The sequence below is a fragment of the Cetorhinus maximus genome, chromosome 17, assembly GCF_964194155.1.
Source record: "Cetorhinus maximus chromosome 17, sCetMax3.hap1.1, whole genome shotgun sequence".
In the NCBI taxonomy this organism is placed as follows: Eukaryota; Metazoa; Chordata; class Chondrichthyes; order Lamniformes; family Cetorhinidae; genus Cetorhinus; species Cetorhinus maximus.
The window spans coordinates 3,201,615-3,217,431 of NC_135895.1; the positions used below are offsets into that span (position 1 = coordinate 3,201,615).

The 15,817-nt window shown below is 44.2% G+C and overlaps 1 protein-coding gene across 2 annotated transcripts in view; it reads right to left on the minus strand.

The window, feature by feature from the left end:
• The window catches only part of tnni3k (TNNI3 interacting kinase), a 117,613-nt gene extending 102,806 nt beyond the window's left edge, over positions 1-14,807 (minus strand). For both annotated transcript variants that reach the window (XM_078560641.1, XM_078560640.1), the window contains exons 1-3: positions 14,712-14,807; positions 5,162-5,270; positions 4,648-4,733 (exon numbers count right to left, since the gene is read on the minus strand). In XM_078560641.1, coding sequence (XP_078416767.1) covers positions 4,648-4,733; positions 5,162-5,270; positions 14,712-14,751 — 235 coding nt within the window. In that variant the 5' untranslated portion in view covers positions 14,752-14,807. The remainder of the gene's footprint in view (positions 1-4,647; positions 4,734-5,161; positions 5,271-14,711) is intronic.
• Positions 14,808-15,817: the final 1,010 nt, after the last annotated feature.

Genomic DNA, 15,817 nt, shown 5'->3' on the forward strand with positions numbered 1-15,817 from the left:
CTATCTAATCTCTCCTCATAGCTGCAATTTTCAAGCCCTTGCAGCATTATTGTAAATCTTCTCTGTAGTCTCTCCAAAGCAATTATGTCCTTCCTGTAATGTGGTGACCAGAACTGTACACAAAATTCCAGCTGTGGCCTAACCAGCGTTTTATACAGTTCCATTGTTACATCCCTGCTTTTGTATTCAATACCTCATTCAATAAAGGAAAGAATTCTATATGCTTTCTCTACGATCTTATCCACCTGACTTGCCACCTTCAGGGACCTGTGGACATGTACTCCAATGTCTCTCACTTCCTCAACCTCTCTCTGTTTATTGAGTACCCCCTTGCTTTGTTTTCCCTCCCCAAATGCATTACCTCACACTTTTCCGGATTGAATTCCATTCGCCACTTCTCCGCCCACTCAACCAAACCATTGATATAATTCTGGAGTCGACTATCAACTAGACGGCCAATTTTTGTGTCATCTGCAAACTTCCCAATCATACCTCCCACATTTATGCCCAAATCATTAATATATACAGCAAACAGCAAGGGCCCCAAAACTGAGCCCTGTGGAACACCACTGGCAACCGTTTCCCATTTGTAAAAACATCCATCAACCGTTACCCTTTTTTTCCTGTCGCTGAGCCAATTTTGGATCCAACTTGCCACCTTTCCCTGTATCCCATGGGATCTTACTTTTCTGGCCACTCTGCCATGTGGGACCTTGTCAAATGCCTTAGTGAAATCCATGTAGACAACATCCACTGCACCACCCTCACGAATCCTCCTTATTACTTCCTCAAAAAATTATATTAAGTTGATAAGACACGATCTTCCCCAAACAAAACCATGCTGACTATCCCTGATCAATCTGTGCCTTTCTAAGTGACAGTTTATCCTGTCTCTCAGAATTGATTCCAATAATTTTCCCACCACTGAAGTCAGACTGACCGGTCTATAATTTTCTGGCCTATCCCACGCACCCTTTTTAAATAATGGCACAACATTTGCCAACCTCCAATCCTTTGGTACCTCGCCTATACCTAGTGAGGAGTGGAAAATGATCAAGAGTATGTTATTCCCTCCCTGGCTTCCTTCAACAGCTTGGGGTACGATCCATCTGGCTCTGGTAACTTATCCACCTTCAAAGATGTCAGTCCCTCCAGTACTCCCTCTCTCACTTGCTTATTGTGTCTAATGTTTCACACTCCTGTTTGGGTTTTCTTTGATTTTACCTGCCAAAACTTTTTCATATCCTCTCTTTGCTTTCCTAATTTCCATTTTTACTTCACCAATGTACTTTCTACACTCCTTTAGGCTTCCTACAGTTTTAAGTCTTTTGTGACTGTCAGCTTTCTTTTTCTGCTTTATCTTGGATAACCAGGGGGCTCTAGATTTGGCAATACCACCCTTTTCCTTTGTGTGGACATGTCTACACTGTGCCCATAGAATCTTGCCTTTGAATGCCTCCCACTGATTTGACACAGTTTTTCCTTCTAATAGCTGTATCCAGTCCACTCCCACCAGCTCATCTCTCAGCTTTGTAAAATTTGTCTTCCCCAATTTAGAACTTTCACTCCTGCTCCATCTTTGTCCTTTTCCATAATGGTGCTACATCTAACTATATTATGGTCACTATCTGCAAAATGGCCCCCACTGCTACTTCACCCACTTGCCCAACTTCATTTCTTAAGACTAAATCTAGAATTGTGTTCCCACTTGTTGGCTTGTTATGTTCTGGCTAAAAAAGTTCTCTTGAATGCAGTTCAAGAATTTTGCACTCACTGCGCCCTTCACACTGTGCGTATCCCAATTGATATTAGGGTAGTTGAAGGCCCCAACAATTACTGCCCTATTGTTTTTGCACTCAGAAATCTGTCTGTATATTTGCTCTTCTAGCTCTCTTCCACTATTTGGGGGTCTATAGTACACCCCTAGCAGTGTTACTGTTCCCTTTTTATTTCTGAGCTCAACCCATATGGCTTCATTTGATGCCTCATTTAGTAGACCATCCCTCCTCACAGCTGCGATTGATTCTTTAACCAATAATGCTACTCCCCACCTTTTTTGTCCCCCTCCCTATCATGCCTGAAAACTCTATATCCAGGGATGTTGAGCTGCCATTTTTGCCCCTCCTTAAGTCAAGTTTCAGTTATAGCGATGATATAATGTTGCCATGTGGCTATCTGTGCCCTCAGCTCATTGGCTTTATTTGCTATACTCCTTGCATTTATATATATACCTTTTAACGGCGCCAAGTTCCTGTGTTGTACACTTTTTAACCTCTGCTGTTTCTTTCCCTGCTCTGACTTTGCCCTCAGGTTCCCACCCCCCTGCCAATCTAGTTTAAACCCCACCACCGCCCCCAGCTGCACTAGCGAATCTCCCTGCGAGGATACTCATCTCAGTCCTGTTCGGGTGTAGACCGTCCTTCCCCAGAACCGGTCCCAATGCCTCAGAAATCTGATGCCCTCCCTCCTACACCAGATTTCCAGCCACACATTTGATTGCCCAATTCTCCTATTTCTATACTCACTTGCACGTGGGACTAGGAGTAACCCTGAGATTACTGCTTTCGAGATCCTGCTTTTCAATCTCCCTCCTAGCTCCCTAAAGTCTGCTTTCAGGACCTCATCCCCTTTCCTACCTCAGTCATTGGTACCAATTTGGACCATACCCTCTGGCTGATCACAGTCCCCCAGAACAATGTCCTGCAGCCACTCCGTGACATCCTTGACCCTGGCACCAGGGAAGCAACATACCATCCTGGACTCACGTCTACAGCCGCAGGAACGCCTGTCTGTTCCCCTATCTGATGAATCCCCTATCACTATAGCTCTTCCTTTCTTCTTCCTTCTCTCCTGTACAGCCGAGCCGTTCATGGTGTCACAATCTTGGCTCTGGCTGCACTCCCCTGAGGAACCAGCGCCCTCACCAGCTTCCAAAACAGAAAACCGATTTGTGAGCGGGACCCCAGGGGACTCCTGCACTACCTGCCATGCTACATGAAGTTGGTTAATTAAATGAATCTAGATTTAAAAGGTAATCTCAGTATAAGAAACTTTAAAGATATTGAATTGTCTTAAGGGTCATCTGGTTCAATATGTTGTTTACGGAAGAAAATATTCCGTCCTTATCCAGTCTGGCCTACATGTGACTCCCAAGCCCACAGAAATGGGGTCGGCTCTTAACTGCCCTCTGAAATGATCTAGCAAGACACACAACTGCCACAAAAAAATAAGTCACTGCACAGATTGCAATGGTTCAAGAAGGAAGTTTGCCAAAACTTCTCATGGACACCTAGTGATGGGCATTAAATGTTAGCCTTACATTCCGAGGATGAGTAAATAAGAGAAACAATCGTGACAAAACCATCCTAATGGAAAACTGGGGTGGGGGTGGGGGTGGGGGGCGGAGAGAGAATGAGTGTAAAAGCCAATAATGGCAACTGAGCACATTATAATCATCCTATCAGGGATTGGAGATTGAAAGTCCCCCTCACTGGGACTTTCACCTTTAAGGTTCAACTCTCAGACACAACTTGCCTTTAACAATTATAAACTTTTATAAATCACTGGTTAGGTCCCAGCTGGAGTATTGTGTCCAAATCTAGGCATTGCACTTTAGGATGGATGTCAGGGCCTTGAAGAGCAGGCAGAAGAGACTTATTAGAATAAAAAAGAAAAAAAGACTGGCATTTATATATCACCTTTCACAAGCTCAGAATATTCTAAAGCATCAATGAAATGCTTGTCAAGTGTACTTACTGTTGTAATGTAGGAAACGTGGCAGTCAATTTGCGCACAGCAATGTGATAATGATCAGATTATCAGTTTATTTTAGCGACGTTGGTTGAGTGGTCAATATTGGCCCCAGGGCGCTGGGGAGATCTCCCCTGCTCCTCTTTGAAGTGGGATCATTCACATCCACCAGAGAGGGCAGATGGGGTCTTGATTTATCATTTCATCCGAAAAATGGGACCAGGGATGAGGGACTTCAGTTAACATGGAGAGACTGGAGAAGCTGGGATTGTTCTCCTAAGAGCAGAGAAGGTTATGGGGAGATTTAATAGAGGACTTCAAAATCATGAATGGATTGGACAGAGTGATTAAGGAGAAATTGTTTCCAGTGGCAGGAGGGTTGGTAACCAGAGGGACACAGATTGAAGAGAAACGGTGAAATAACCAGAGGGGGAGATGAGGAGAATTTATTTTTACACAGCGGGTTGTTGTGATCTGGAAGGTGCTGCCTGAAAGGGCGGTGGAAGCAGATTCAATAATAACTTTCAAAAGGGAATTGGATAAATACTTGAAGGGGAATAAAGTGCAGGATTATGGGGAAAGATCAGTGGGAGAGGGACTAATTGGATAACTATTTAAAAGAGCCGGCACAGGCATGATGGGCTGAATGGCCTCCTTCTGTGCTGTAAGATTATGTGAATCTTGTAAAATCTCCCAAGATGCTTTCCAGCAGCATTATCAGACAAATGTTGATACTGAGCCACAAAAGGAGATATTAGAATAGATGACCCCTTGCTTGGTCAATGTGGTCAGTTTTACAGTGTGTCTTAGAGGAGGGGAGAGGAATGGAGGCACAGAGGTTGAGAGTGGGTGCTGACCAGGTGACCATTGGAATAGTTGAGGCTGGAGGTGACTCACCGTCACAAATGCAGCAGAGATGAAGAAGAGATAACCCATTCTTCGTCCGGTAGTTCATGTTTACTTTACTGAAGGCTTCGTCTGAACTGGAAAGAAAGATATTTTCCAGAATTCAACACCTAAAACAGCGCAAAATACAATTGGCTCTATTTACAAGCAAACCCTATTTTTAATCATCCCTTTCAATTTCTCCCACTTCCCATTAAATGGGGAATAGGGCCAAGTGAATGGGAAGTGGTTATTTCCCAGCACCCTGTCCAAATGCTAAGATATGAGAATTATCACAAACCAACCTGATCTTATCCTTAACCCAAAGTGCCAGTCCCCTGGCCATTATGTCAGGCTGAAACAGGCTGCTCGCAACCCTGCTGTTCTATTTTGCCCTGTGACAGAGAGGACATGGAGTCAGAAGTTCAGTTCATGGTCAAGCTGGGCACCAAGGTAACCAGGGATGACATCTGATTCTCACAAATTCCAAAATAATTCAAAATAATATTGTTCTTTTCCTCCTCACCTGAAGACGTGCTTGAGTTCGAGGAGTTCATTGTCTTTAATACACAGGTCACCCTCTAGTCTTTCTATCACCGCTGCATAAGATTCACTCACTTTCTTCTTCCATTCATCTAGGGGGAAATGGTACATTTTACTTAAATAACCTGTTTCTCACCAATTTTCTTGCTTCCTTCTCTTTCTGAAGTGGCAGCCTCTTGCTGGGAGATAGCATTGTTCCTTTCGTACCCTCACCTGCATGAGGCCAGCCTACATCTACCAGCGTGTACACTGAAGCCATAGAATCTTACAGGAGGAGGTTATTTAGCCCATCATGCCTGTGCTGGCTCTTTGAAAGAGCTATCCGATTAGTCCCATTCCCCTAGCTCTTTCACCACAGCCCAGCAAATTTTTCCCTTTCAAGTATTTATCCTTGCTACAACTGTGCAGGATGTTGGTGAGACCACACATAGAGTGCTGCATACAGTCTGGTCTCCTTATTTTAGGACATACTCGCATTGGAAGCAGTTTAGAGAAAATTCACCAGGTTGATTCCTGGGATGAAGGGGTTGTCTTATGAGGAAAGGTTGAACAGGTTGGGCTTATACCCATTGGAGTTTAGAAGAATGAGAGGTGACCTTATTGAAACATATAAGATTCTGAGGGGGCTTGACTGGGTAAGTGCTGAGTGAATGTTTCCCCTCATGAGGGAATCTAGAATGAGGTGGCATAGTTTCAGAATAAGGGGTTGTCCATTTAAAATGAAGATGAGGAGGAATTTCTTTTCTTAGAGTCATAGAGTTATAGGGTCATTACAGCACAGAAGGAGGCCATTCGGCTCATCAAGTCCATGCCGGTTCTTTGTAGAGTAACTCAGTCAGTCCCAGACCCCCACTCTATCACTGTAGCCCTGTAAGTTTAATTTCTATGAGGTGCCCATCCAATTCCTTTTTGAAATCATTGTTTCCATCAGCCTCATAGATAACGAGTTCCAGGTCATTACCATTCACTGTGCAAAAAAGTTCGTCACATGTCCCTGTATATCTTGCCCAAAACTTTAAATTTGTGATCTCTCTTTCTTGTACCAACAGCTAATGGGATCAGCTTTACTGTGTCTATCTTATCTAAACCTATCGTTATCTTGTACACCTCTATCAAACCTCGCTTCAATCTCCTTTGCTCCAAGGAAGACAACCCCAGCTTTTCCAACTTAAAACTTGTAGCTAAAACCCCTGGCACCATTCTGGTAAACCTCCTTTGTACTCTTTCAAGGGCTTTCACACCTATCCCTAAAGTGTGTGGACTAGAACTGGAAGCAATAATCTAAGTTGTGGTCTAACCAGAGCTTTATAAAGGTTCAGCATAACTTCCCTGCTTTTGTGCTCAATACCGCTGTTTATGAAGGCCAAGATCCCATGTACTTTGCTATCAACTCTCTCAATGTGTCCTACCGCCTTCAAAGATTTATTCACATGGACCCCCAGGACCCCCCGTTCCTGCACACTCTTTAGAACTGTGTCATTAAGTCTACATCCCTTCCCCCTATCCCTTCTGCCAAAATGCATCATCTCACATTTCTCTGTATTAAATTCCATCTGTCACCTCTCTGCCCAATCAACTAGCTTATCTATGTCCTGTTACAGTCAATTGGTATCATCCTTACTGTCACACCTCTAAGTTTAGCATTATTGACAAATTTTGTAATTTTACTCTGTTTTTAAATATTCACATTATTTATATATAAAAATGCAGTGGTCCTAGCACTGACCCTTGGGGTACATCACTGTCTACTACCCTTCAGTTCGAAAAACAACCACTTACCACAACTTGCTGTTTTCTATCCTTAAGCCAAATTTTTATCCAAGCTGACATGAACCATCCTATTCCACAAGCCTTGATTTTGTTGACCTGCCTTTTATGTGATACTTTGTCAAACGTTTTCTTAAAATCCATATAGACAACATTCATTGCTTTCCCTTCAACCACCTTCTCTGTTACTTCATCAAAAAATTCAATTAGTCAAGCACAATCTGCCCTTCAAAAAACTACATTGGCTCTCCTTAGTTAACTCAAACTCTCCAAGAGCCATTAATATTTTTCCCTGATTGTTGTTTCTAAAGCCTCACCCACCACTGATGTTAATCTGTGGTCATTATGAATGTCCTTTCTTGAACAAGTGTGTCACATTTGTCACTTTCCAATCCTCTGGCACCTCTCCAGTATCTAGGGAAGATTGGGAGATTATGGCAAGCTCTTCCATTACCTCTACCCCCACTTCCTTCAACAACCTGGAATGCAAGCCATCAGGACCAGGCAACTTATCCATTCTAAGCATCATTACTATTATGATGTTTATAAGATTGTTGCATTTTGGGACTATGTCTTTGAAATAAAATGAAGGGATCATGTGACCTGTTCTGAAGTCTGCCTGACAGCAAGCCTGGGTGGTTTGATTGTTAGAGATTAAAGGGGGCCCAAATTGTTTTACCAAAAGGAAAGTGCATGGTGTTTACACTTACAGAGACAATGGTAGCAGCCCGAGTGCCAGCAGTGAATAGACTATGGCAGGGATTTTCCCACCCCATCGTGGTGGGACCCACTGCGGGAGATTTGGCAGCCCAGCTAAAAGTCCTTTGACTTTTGACGGGGATGAACAATCCTGGTAGTGGGCAAAAGTGGAAGATCCCACCCTATGACTCTCCAAAGTCCCAGAAAACTGTTGAGAATGCTGGGTTGTAAACAGTTGTGCTTTAAACTGTCCATTTACATTCAAGATAAAATAGAATTAGGGTCTCAAGGATAGTTAATCAGCGCTTCCATCTGGATACAAGGCCCATATGATTCACACTGCATAGAGATGGGCTTTGAGAGGGGAAGGGTCTAAGATATCCCTGAAAACTCACTTGACAAGGTTAGTCTGCCAAGACCCAGGAGAGGGAGAGCGGCTATAGGTAGCTGTGGCTCACCATACAGGAATGCGCTTGGATTGAAAAGACCAAATTCATATGGAGTTAAAATGAGGCCAGAAGAGTCACCTAGCTTGTGCTAGAGGAAGACTCTCTGGGGAAAAAAACATCCCACTGTGAGAGAAAGGTCTGAGATTAAAAGTATCCGGACTGAGAAAGGAAAAGAACAGAATTAAACCCCCAGGAGCTAAGAATCATCTTGGATTAGTTCTGGGAGGATTGAATGTCTACTTAAAGGACAGTATGGAGTATATCTGTAAAGCCTGTTTGTTGGTTGTGCTAAAAGCAAAAGCTGAATGTTCTGTTTTGTGGGTTAAAGTATAGGTTGCCTACAAAGATAATGTTTAATCAATAGTGCCTTTAGTCTTTAGTTACAATATAAGTCTTAAAACATTAAATCTTGTCATGTCATCCTTTCAACTAATAATAGGAAGTTCAAATTTCTTTTCATCTGACATGCATCATACATCGTCTCTTTTGTTTCATCACATTCTGTATCTCCCTCTTCATCCAAGAAGCTTTGGCTTTGGTTCCCTTACCTGTCCCCTTTGTTGGAAAGTACCCAGCCTGTTAGTGAAGCATCTTCTCCTTAAAGACCACCTGTTGAGTTACAGTTCCGTTATTGTTCCGTTACAGGTTTTCCTGTCAATATTTGGTTCCAATTAACCCTGCCTAGATCCCCACTAACCCCAATGAAGTTAGACCTCTTCCAATTTAGAGATTCTATATTGGATTGTTCCTTGCTTTTCTCCATTGCTAATATAAATCTTATAATATGATGATCACTCTTACACAAGTGTTCATCCACAGGCAGTTGGCTTACTTGGCCCACCTCATTCTCCAGCACCAGATTCAGCACTGCCTTCTTCCTGCTTAGAGGTTCCTCACCCTCGGTCACCTTTTACTGTAATTAACTAACACAATCATTATTTTTGGAATTAAAGTCTCCCAATATCATCCTCTATAGTTCTTCATATCTCTACATTTTCCCTGCAGATTTGCACTACTTGGAGGTCTATAGAATACCCACACAAGTGTAATCATACCCTTTTTGGTTCTCAATTCTAACCAAATGGATTCTGTCCTTGCTCCTCGAGGACATCCTCTCTTTCCTGGTCAGTACTACAAACCCTGCCCTATCTTTCCTGAACACTTTGTATCGTTGAATATTAAGCACCCAATCCTCACTCTTTCTAAACCATGTTTCATTATTGCTGCTACATTATAGTCCCACTTTTCATGCTTGTGGCATCCAAGTCCACCACACTCTGTGGGTTCAAATACATGCATTCTAAAGCTGTCATTGTATTCTTCGTAGTCCTTTTGATCTGCTCCTGTCTAATATTGTTCCATTTCTTTCTCTGGTACCGTCTTACTCCTTTGTGCACCTTATTCTTCTTTTTTACTTGTATATGATGGTGCCCATCCCCCTGTCAATTTAGATTAAATCCTCCCCCATGACACTCCACCGCGATCATTGGTCCGAATGCGGTTCAGGTGCAACCAGTCCCTTTTGAATAGGTGTCTCCAGAAAGATCCCAATGCTCCAAGAATCCAAAGCCCTCCTTCCTGAGCCATGCCTCAAGCCATGCATTGACCCTCCCTGTTTTCTTATTTCTCCTCTGGCTATTGTGTGGCTCTGGCTGTCATTCAGACAGTTGAGCTCCTACTTTTTAACTTGCTTTCCAGCTCCTGAAAATCCGAATGTAGGACCTCAATACCTGCCCTCTCTATGTGGTTGGTACCATTGTGTACCACAAATTCCGTCGCATCTGTTCTGATGATGTCACTTTCAAAAACAGTTCCTCTGACATGTCCTCCTTCTTCCTTAACCGAGGTTTTCCACGCACGGTGGTTGACAGGGCCCACAACCGTGCCCGGCCCATCTCCCGCGCATCCGCCCTCACACCTTCTTCTCCCTCCCAGAAACATGATAGGGTCCCCCTTGTCCACACTTATCACCCCACCAGCCTCCGCATTCAAAGGATCATCCTCCGCCATTTCCGCCAACTCCAGCATGATGCCACCACCAAACACATCTTCCCTTCACCCCCCCCCGGCGGCATTCCACAGGGATCGTTCCCTCCGGGACAACCTGGTACACTCCTCCATCACCCCCTACACCTCAACCCCCTCCCACGGCACCTTCACATGCAACCGCAGAAGGTGCAACACCTGCCCTTTTACTTCCCCTCCCCTCACGGTCCAAGGGCCCAAACACTCCTTTCAAGTGAAGCAGCATTTCACTTGCACCTCCCTCAATTTAGTCTACTGCATTCGTTGCTCCCAATGCGGCTTCCTCTACGTTGGAGAGACCAAACGCAGACTGGGTGACCGCTTTGCAGAACACCTTTGGTCTGTCCGCAAGCATTACCCAGACCTCCCTGTCGCTTGCCATTTTAACACTCCACCCTGCTCTCATGCCCACATGTCCATCCTTGGCTTGCTGCATTGTTCCAGTGAAGCTCAACGCAAACTGGAGGAACAGCACCTCATCTTCCGACTAGGCACTTTACAGCCTTCCGGACTGAATATTGAGTTCAACAATTTTAGATCACGAACTCTCTCCTCCATCCCCACCCCCTTTCCGATTTTCCCCCTCCTTTTTGTTTTTTCCAATAATTTACATAGATTTTTCTTTTCCCACCTATTTCCACTATTTTTAAGTGTATTTCCATCCATTGTTTTATCTCTACCTTTTAGCCTATTTCGATCCCTTCCCCCTACCCCACCCCCACTAGGGCCATCTGTACCTTGCTTGTCCTGCTTTCTACCCTTAATTAGCACATTCCTTAGATAATATCACCACCTTCAACACCTCTTTGTCCTTTTGTCTGTGACATCTTTTGGTTATCTCCACCTATCACTGGCCCTCTATCCAGCTCTTCTTGTCCCACCTCCCCCCCCCCACCCCAAAACCAACTTATATTTTGCTTCTTTCCTATATTTACTTAGTTCTGTTGAAGGGTCATTCGGACTCGAAACGTTAACTGTGTTCCTCTCCACAGATGCTATCAGACCTGCTGAGATTTTCCAGGTATGTTTGTTTTTGTTTTACAACTCCTGGCTCATTCCCTTCCCCCTGCAGAATATTCTCTCCATGATGTCCTTTATCCTTGCACCAGGGAGGCAACATGCCATGCAGGACTCACGATAAGTGTCGTGAATCTATGGAATTCTCTACCTTAGAAAGCTGTGGAGGTTGAGTCATTGCATATATTCAAGAGTAAGATGGACAGATTTTTTTGAACAATGCAGGGAGCAGGCAGGAAAGTGGAGTTGAGGCCAAGATCAGATCAGCCATGATCTTACTGAATGCCAGAGCAGGCTTAAGAAAGTACAGCTGCAATAAGCTTCAAGGGAGTAAGGCAAGGCTAAATGGCCTTTACTTTAATGTCAGGGGTATTACAGGTAAAACAGATGAGTTAAGGATGAGGATTGACATGTGGAATTGTGATATAGTAGCCATCACTGAGACGTAGTTGAGGGAAGGGCAGGATTGGCAGCTCAACATTCCGGGATATAGAATCTTCAGGCAAGAGAGGGGAGTGGGTAAATGGGAGGAGACGATGCATTATTAGTTAAGGAGTCTGTTACTGCAGTAAGGAGAGATGATAACTTGGAGGGGGCATCGAATGAAGCTTTGTGGGTAGAGTTTAGGAATAAAAAAAGGACAACCACATTATTAGGTGTTTATTAGAGACCCCCAGATAGTCAGCAGGAAATTGTGGAGCAAATATGTGCACAATTTGCGGAGGTGTGTAAAAACAATAACAATAGGGTAATTATATTGGGTGATTTCAACTTTCCCAACATTAATTGGGATAGACATAATGTTAAGGGCTTGGATGGAGTGGATTTCTTGAAATGTGTACAGGAGAACTTTTTAGGTCAATATGTAAAGGGTCCAACAAGGGACGACGGTGCATTGCTGGACCTAATTCTGGGGAATGAAGCCGAACAGGTGGCTCAGGTGGTGGTGGGTGAGCATTTTAGTGATAGCGACCACAACATGGTACAGTTTATGTTTGTTATGGACAAAGAAATAGACAAGTTGCAAAAAAATGTTTTGGATTGGGGAAGAGTGGATTTTAGTAAAATAAGGCAGGATCTGGCCAAGGTAGACTGGGAACAGCTACTTGTGGGGAAATCTACAGAGGAACAGTGGGGGGTATTCAAAAAGGAAATTGGGAGGGTACAGACTCAACATGTTCCCTCTAGGGTGATAGGAAGGAGTAACAAGCCCAGAGAACCATGGATGACCAGAGATATTCAGGATACAATGAGAAGGAAAAGAGAGGCTTTTAGCAGGTACAAGGGGAGCAAATCAGCAGAGGCATTAGTGGAGTACAGATAGTGCAGGGTGGAGCTTAAGAAAGCAATTAGGAGAGCAAAAAGGGGATATGAGAAAGCTCTGGCTGGTAAAAGTATGGAAAATCCCAATATATTCTATAAGTATATCAATGGGAAGAGGATAACCAGGGAAAGAGGAGGGACCAAGGGGGCAATCTATGGGTGGAGCCAGAGGACATCAGTAGAGTGTTGAACGAATACTTCACATCCATCTTCACCCAAGAGAATGAGGATGAAGGTATCAAACTCTGGGAGAAAGACTGCGAGGTTCTTAAGCAAATTGATATAAGGAGTGACAAGGTATTGGAGGTGTTGGCAGGCTTAAAAGTGGACAAATCTCCAGGTCTGGATGATTTGTGTTCCAGGCTGCTGAGGGAGGCAAGGGAGGAGATTGCAGGGGCTTTGACCCAAATTTTTAATTCCTCTCTGGCCACAGGGGAGGTGCCAGAGGACTGGAGAACAGCTAATGTGGTTCCGCTATTTAAGAAGGGTTGTAGAGATAAGCCAGGGAACTATAGGCCAGTGAGTCTCACATCAGTGGTAGGGAAACTATTGGAGAAATTTCTGAAGGAGAGTATCTATCTCCACTTGGAGGGGCAAGGTTTGATCAGGGATAGTCAGCATGGCTTTGTCAGAGGGAGGTCATGCCTAACAAATTTGAGTGAATTTTTTGAGGGGGTGACCAGGTGTGTAGATGAGGGTAGTGCAGTTGATGTAGTTTATATGGATTTCAGCAAAGCCTTTGACAAGGTCCCACATGGGAGACTTGTAAAGAAGGCAAAGGCACATGGAATATACTTGATAAGGGTAATTTGATAAGGTGGATTCAAAATTGGCTTAGTTGTAGGAGGCAGAGGGTGATGACAGAAGGATGCTTCAGTGACTGGAAGCCAGTGTCCAGTGGCGTACCACAGGGATCTGTGCTGGGTCCCCTATTATTTGTCATTTATATAAACAACATAGATGACTATGTGGTGGGGTAGGATTAGTAAGTTTGCGGATGACACAAAGATTGGCCGGGTAGTTAATAGTGAGGTTGAGTGTCTTGGGCTACAGGAAGATATAGACGGGATGGTCAAATGGGCAGATAAGTGGCAGATGGAATTTAACCCTGAAGAGTGTGAGGTGATAAACTTTGGAAGGAGTAATTTGACAAGGAAGTATTCAATGAACGACATGGCACTAGGAAGTTCTGAGGAACAAAGGGACCTTGGCGTGTGTGTCCATAGATCTCTGGAGGCAGCGGGGCATGTTAGTGGGGTGGTGAAAAAGGCATATGGGACACTTGCCTTTATCAATCGAGGCATAGATTACAAAAGTAGGGAGGTCATGTTGGAGTTGTATAGAACCTTGGTGAGGCCACAGCTGGAGTACTGTGTGCAGTTCTGGTCGCCACATTATAGGAAGGATGTGATTGCACTGGAGGGGGTGCAGAGGAGATTGACCAGGATATTGCCTGGGATGAAACATTTAAGTTATGAAGAGAGGTTGGATAGACTTGAGTTGTTTTTGTTGGAGCAGAGAAGATTGAGGGGTGACCTGATCGAGGTGTACAAGATTATGAGGGGCATGGACAGGGTGGATGGGGAGCAGCTGTTCCCCTTAGTTGAAGGGTCAGTCACAAGGGAGCATAAGTTCAAGGTGAGGGGCAGGAGGTTTTTAAAAAACGTTTTTACCCAGAGGGTGGTGACGGTCTGGAATGCACTGCCTGGGAGGGTGGTGGAGGCAGGTTGCCTCACATCCTTTAAAAAGTACCTGGATGAGCACTTGGCACGTCATAACATTCAAGGCTATGGGCCAAGTGCTGGTAAATGGGATTAGGTGGGTAGGTCAGGTGTTTCTCACGTGTCGGTGCAGAATCGATTGGCCGAAGGGCCTCTTCTGCACTGTGATTCTGTGATAAGGGGCCGAATGGCCTACTCCTACTGTTGTTTGTTATGTTCTCATGTTCTTGGGAAATAGGCATCTTGGTTCAGCACAGAATGAACTTCAGACCTGGAAACAGAAAGCTCAGCAATTTAACAGAGAGAAAGCACTGATAATCTGGGAGGGAAGCGTGAAGGAGGTGATTGCTAAACAGTAAATATTAATACAACATTACAGAGGGGAATGGCCCGTCATACACTCCAACACACTCATCACAAAGCTTGAAATCTGCTTCACTCACAGGTCGAGCAAACCCTGTCAAGGACCATGTACTTACTGCTTGAATCTTCACATCAACATTCATTTGAGTCCTCATGAAGATTCTTTTACCTGTGCAGGTCTGATTTGGCCTGGATTTGTAGTTCCCCATTGCGTTTCTTCTCTTGTTTTTGAGAAAACAGAGTCTCACTCCCACTCTCCCTGACAATAAAATGTTTTTCTCAGTGCGGCACTGCTGATAAACCAGGCTAAAAATAAACCGAGGCTCTAACTGGAATGTGGAATACAATCACAGGACAAAACAAAGCTCCTTGTGTCGCATGGGCTGAAAAATCAAAGCAGCAGCTGGGACCTGTCAAAGTGCTAAAGTTACCACGCAACACTTCCATCGAATTGCCCAGCATAGAAAGAGGTCATTCGACCAAACTTTATTTCATTCGTTCTTGGGATGTGGTTGTCATGAGCAAAGCCACCATTTATTGCCCATCCCTAATTGCCCTTGAGAAGTGGGTGGTGAGCTGCCTTTTTGAACCACTGCAGTCCCTGTGGTGTAGGTACACCCACAGTGCTGTTAGGAAGGGAATTCCAGGATTGTGACCCAGCGACAGTGAAGGAATGGCGAAATATTTCCAAGTCAGGGTGGTGAGTCAGGGTGGGTCCAACAAGGGACGGCGCAGTGCTGGACCTAATTCTGGGGAATGAAGCCGGGCAGGTAGCTGAGGGTGGTGCTGGGGGAGCGTTTTAGTGATAGCGACCACAACATGGTACAGTTTAAGTTTGTTATGGACAAAGAAATAGACAAGTTGCAAAAAAATGTTTTGGGTTGGGGAAGAGTGGATTTTAGTAAAATAAGGCAGGATCTGGCCAAGGTAGACTGGGAACAGTTACTTGTGGGGAAATCTACAGAGGAACAGTGGGGGGTGTTCAAAAAGGAAATGGGGAGGGTACAGACTCAACATGTTCCCTCTAGGGTGATAGGAAGGAGTAACAAGCCCAGAGAACCATGGATGACCAGAGATATTCAGGATACGATGAGAAGGAAAAAAGAGGCTTTTAGCAGATACAAGGGAAGCAAATCAGTGGAGGCATTAGTGGAGTACAGAAAGTGCAGGGTGGTGCTTAAGAAAGCAATTAGGAGAGCAAAAAGGGGATATGAGAAAGCTCTGGCTGGTAAAAGTATGGAAAATCCCAAGATATTCTATAAGTATATCAATGGG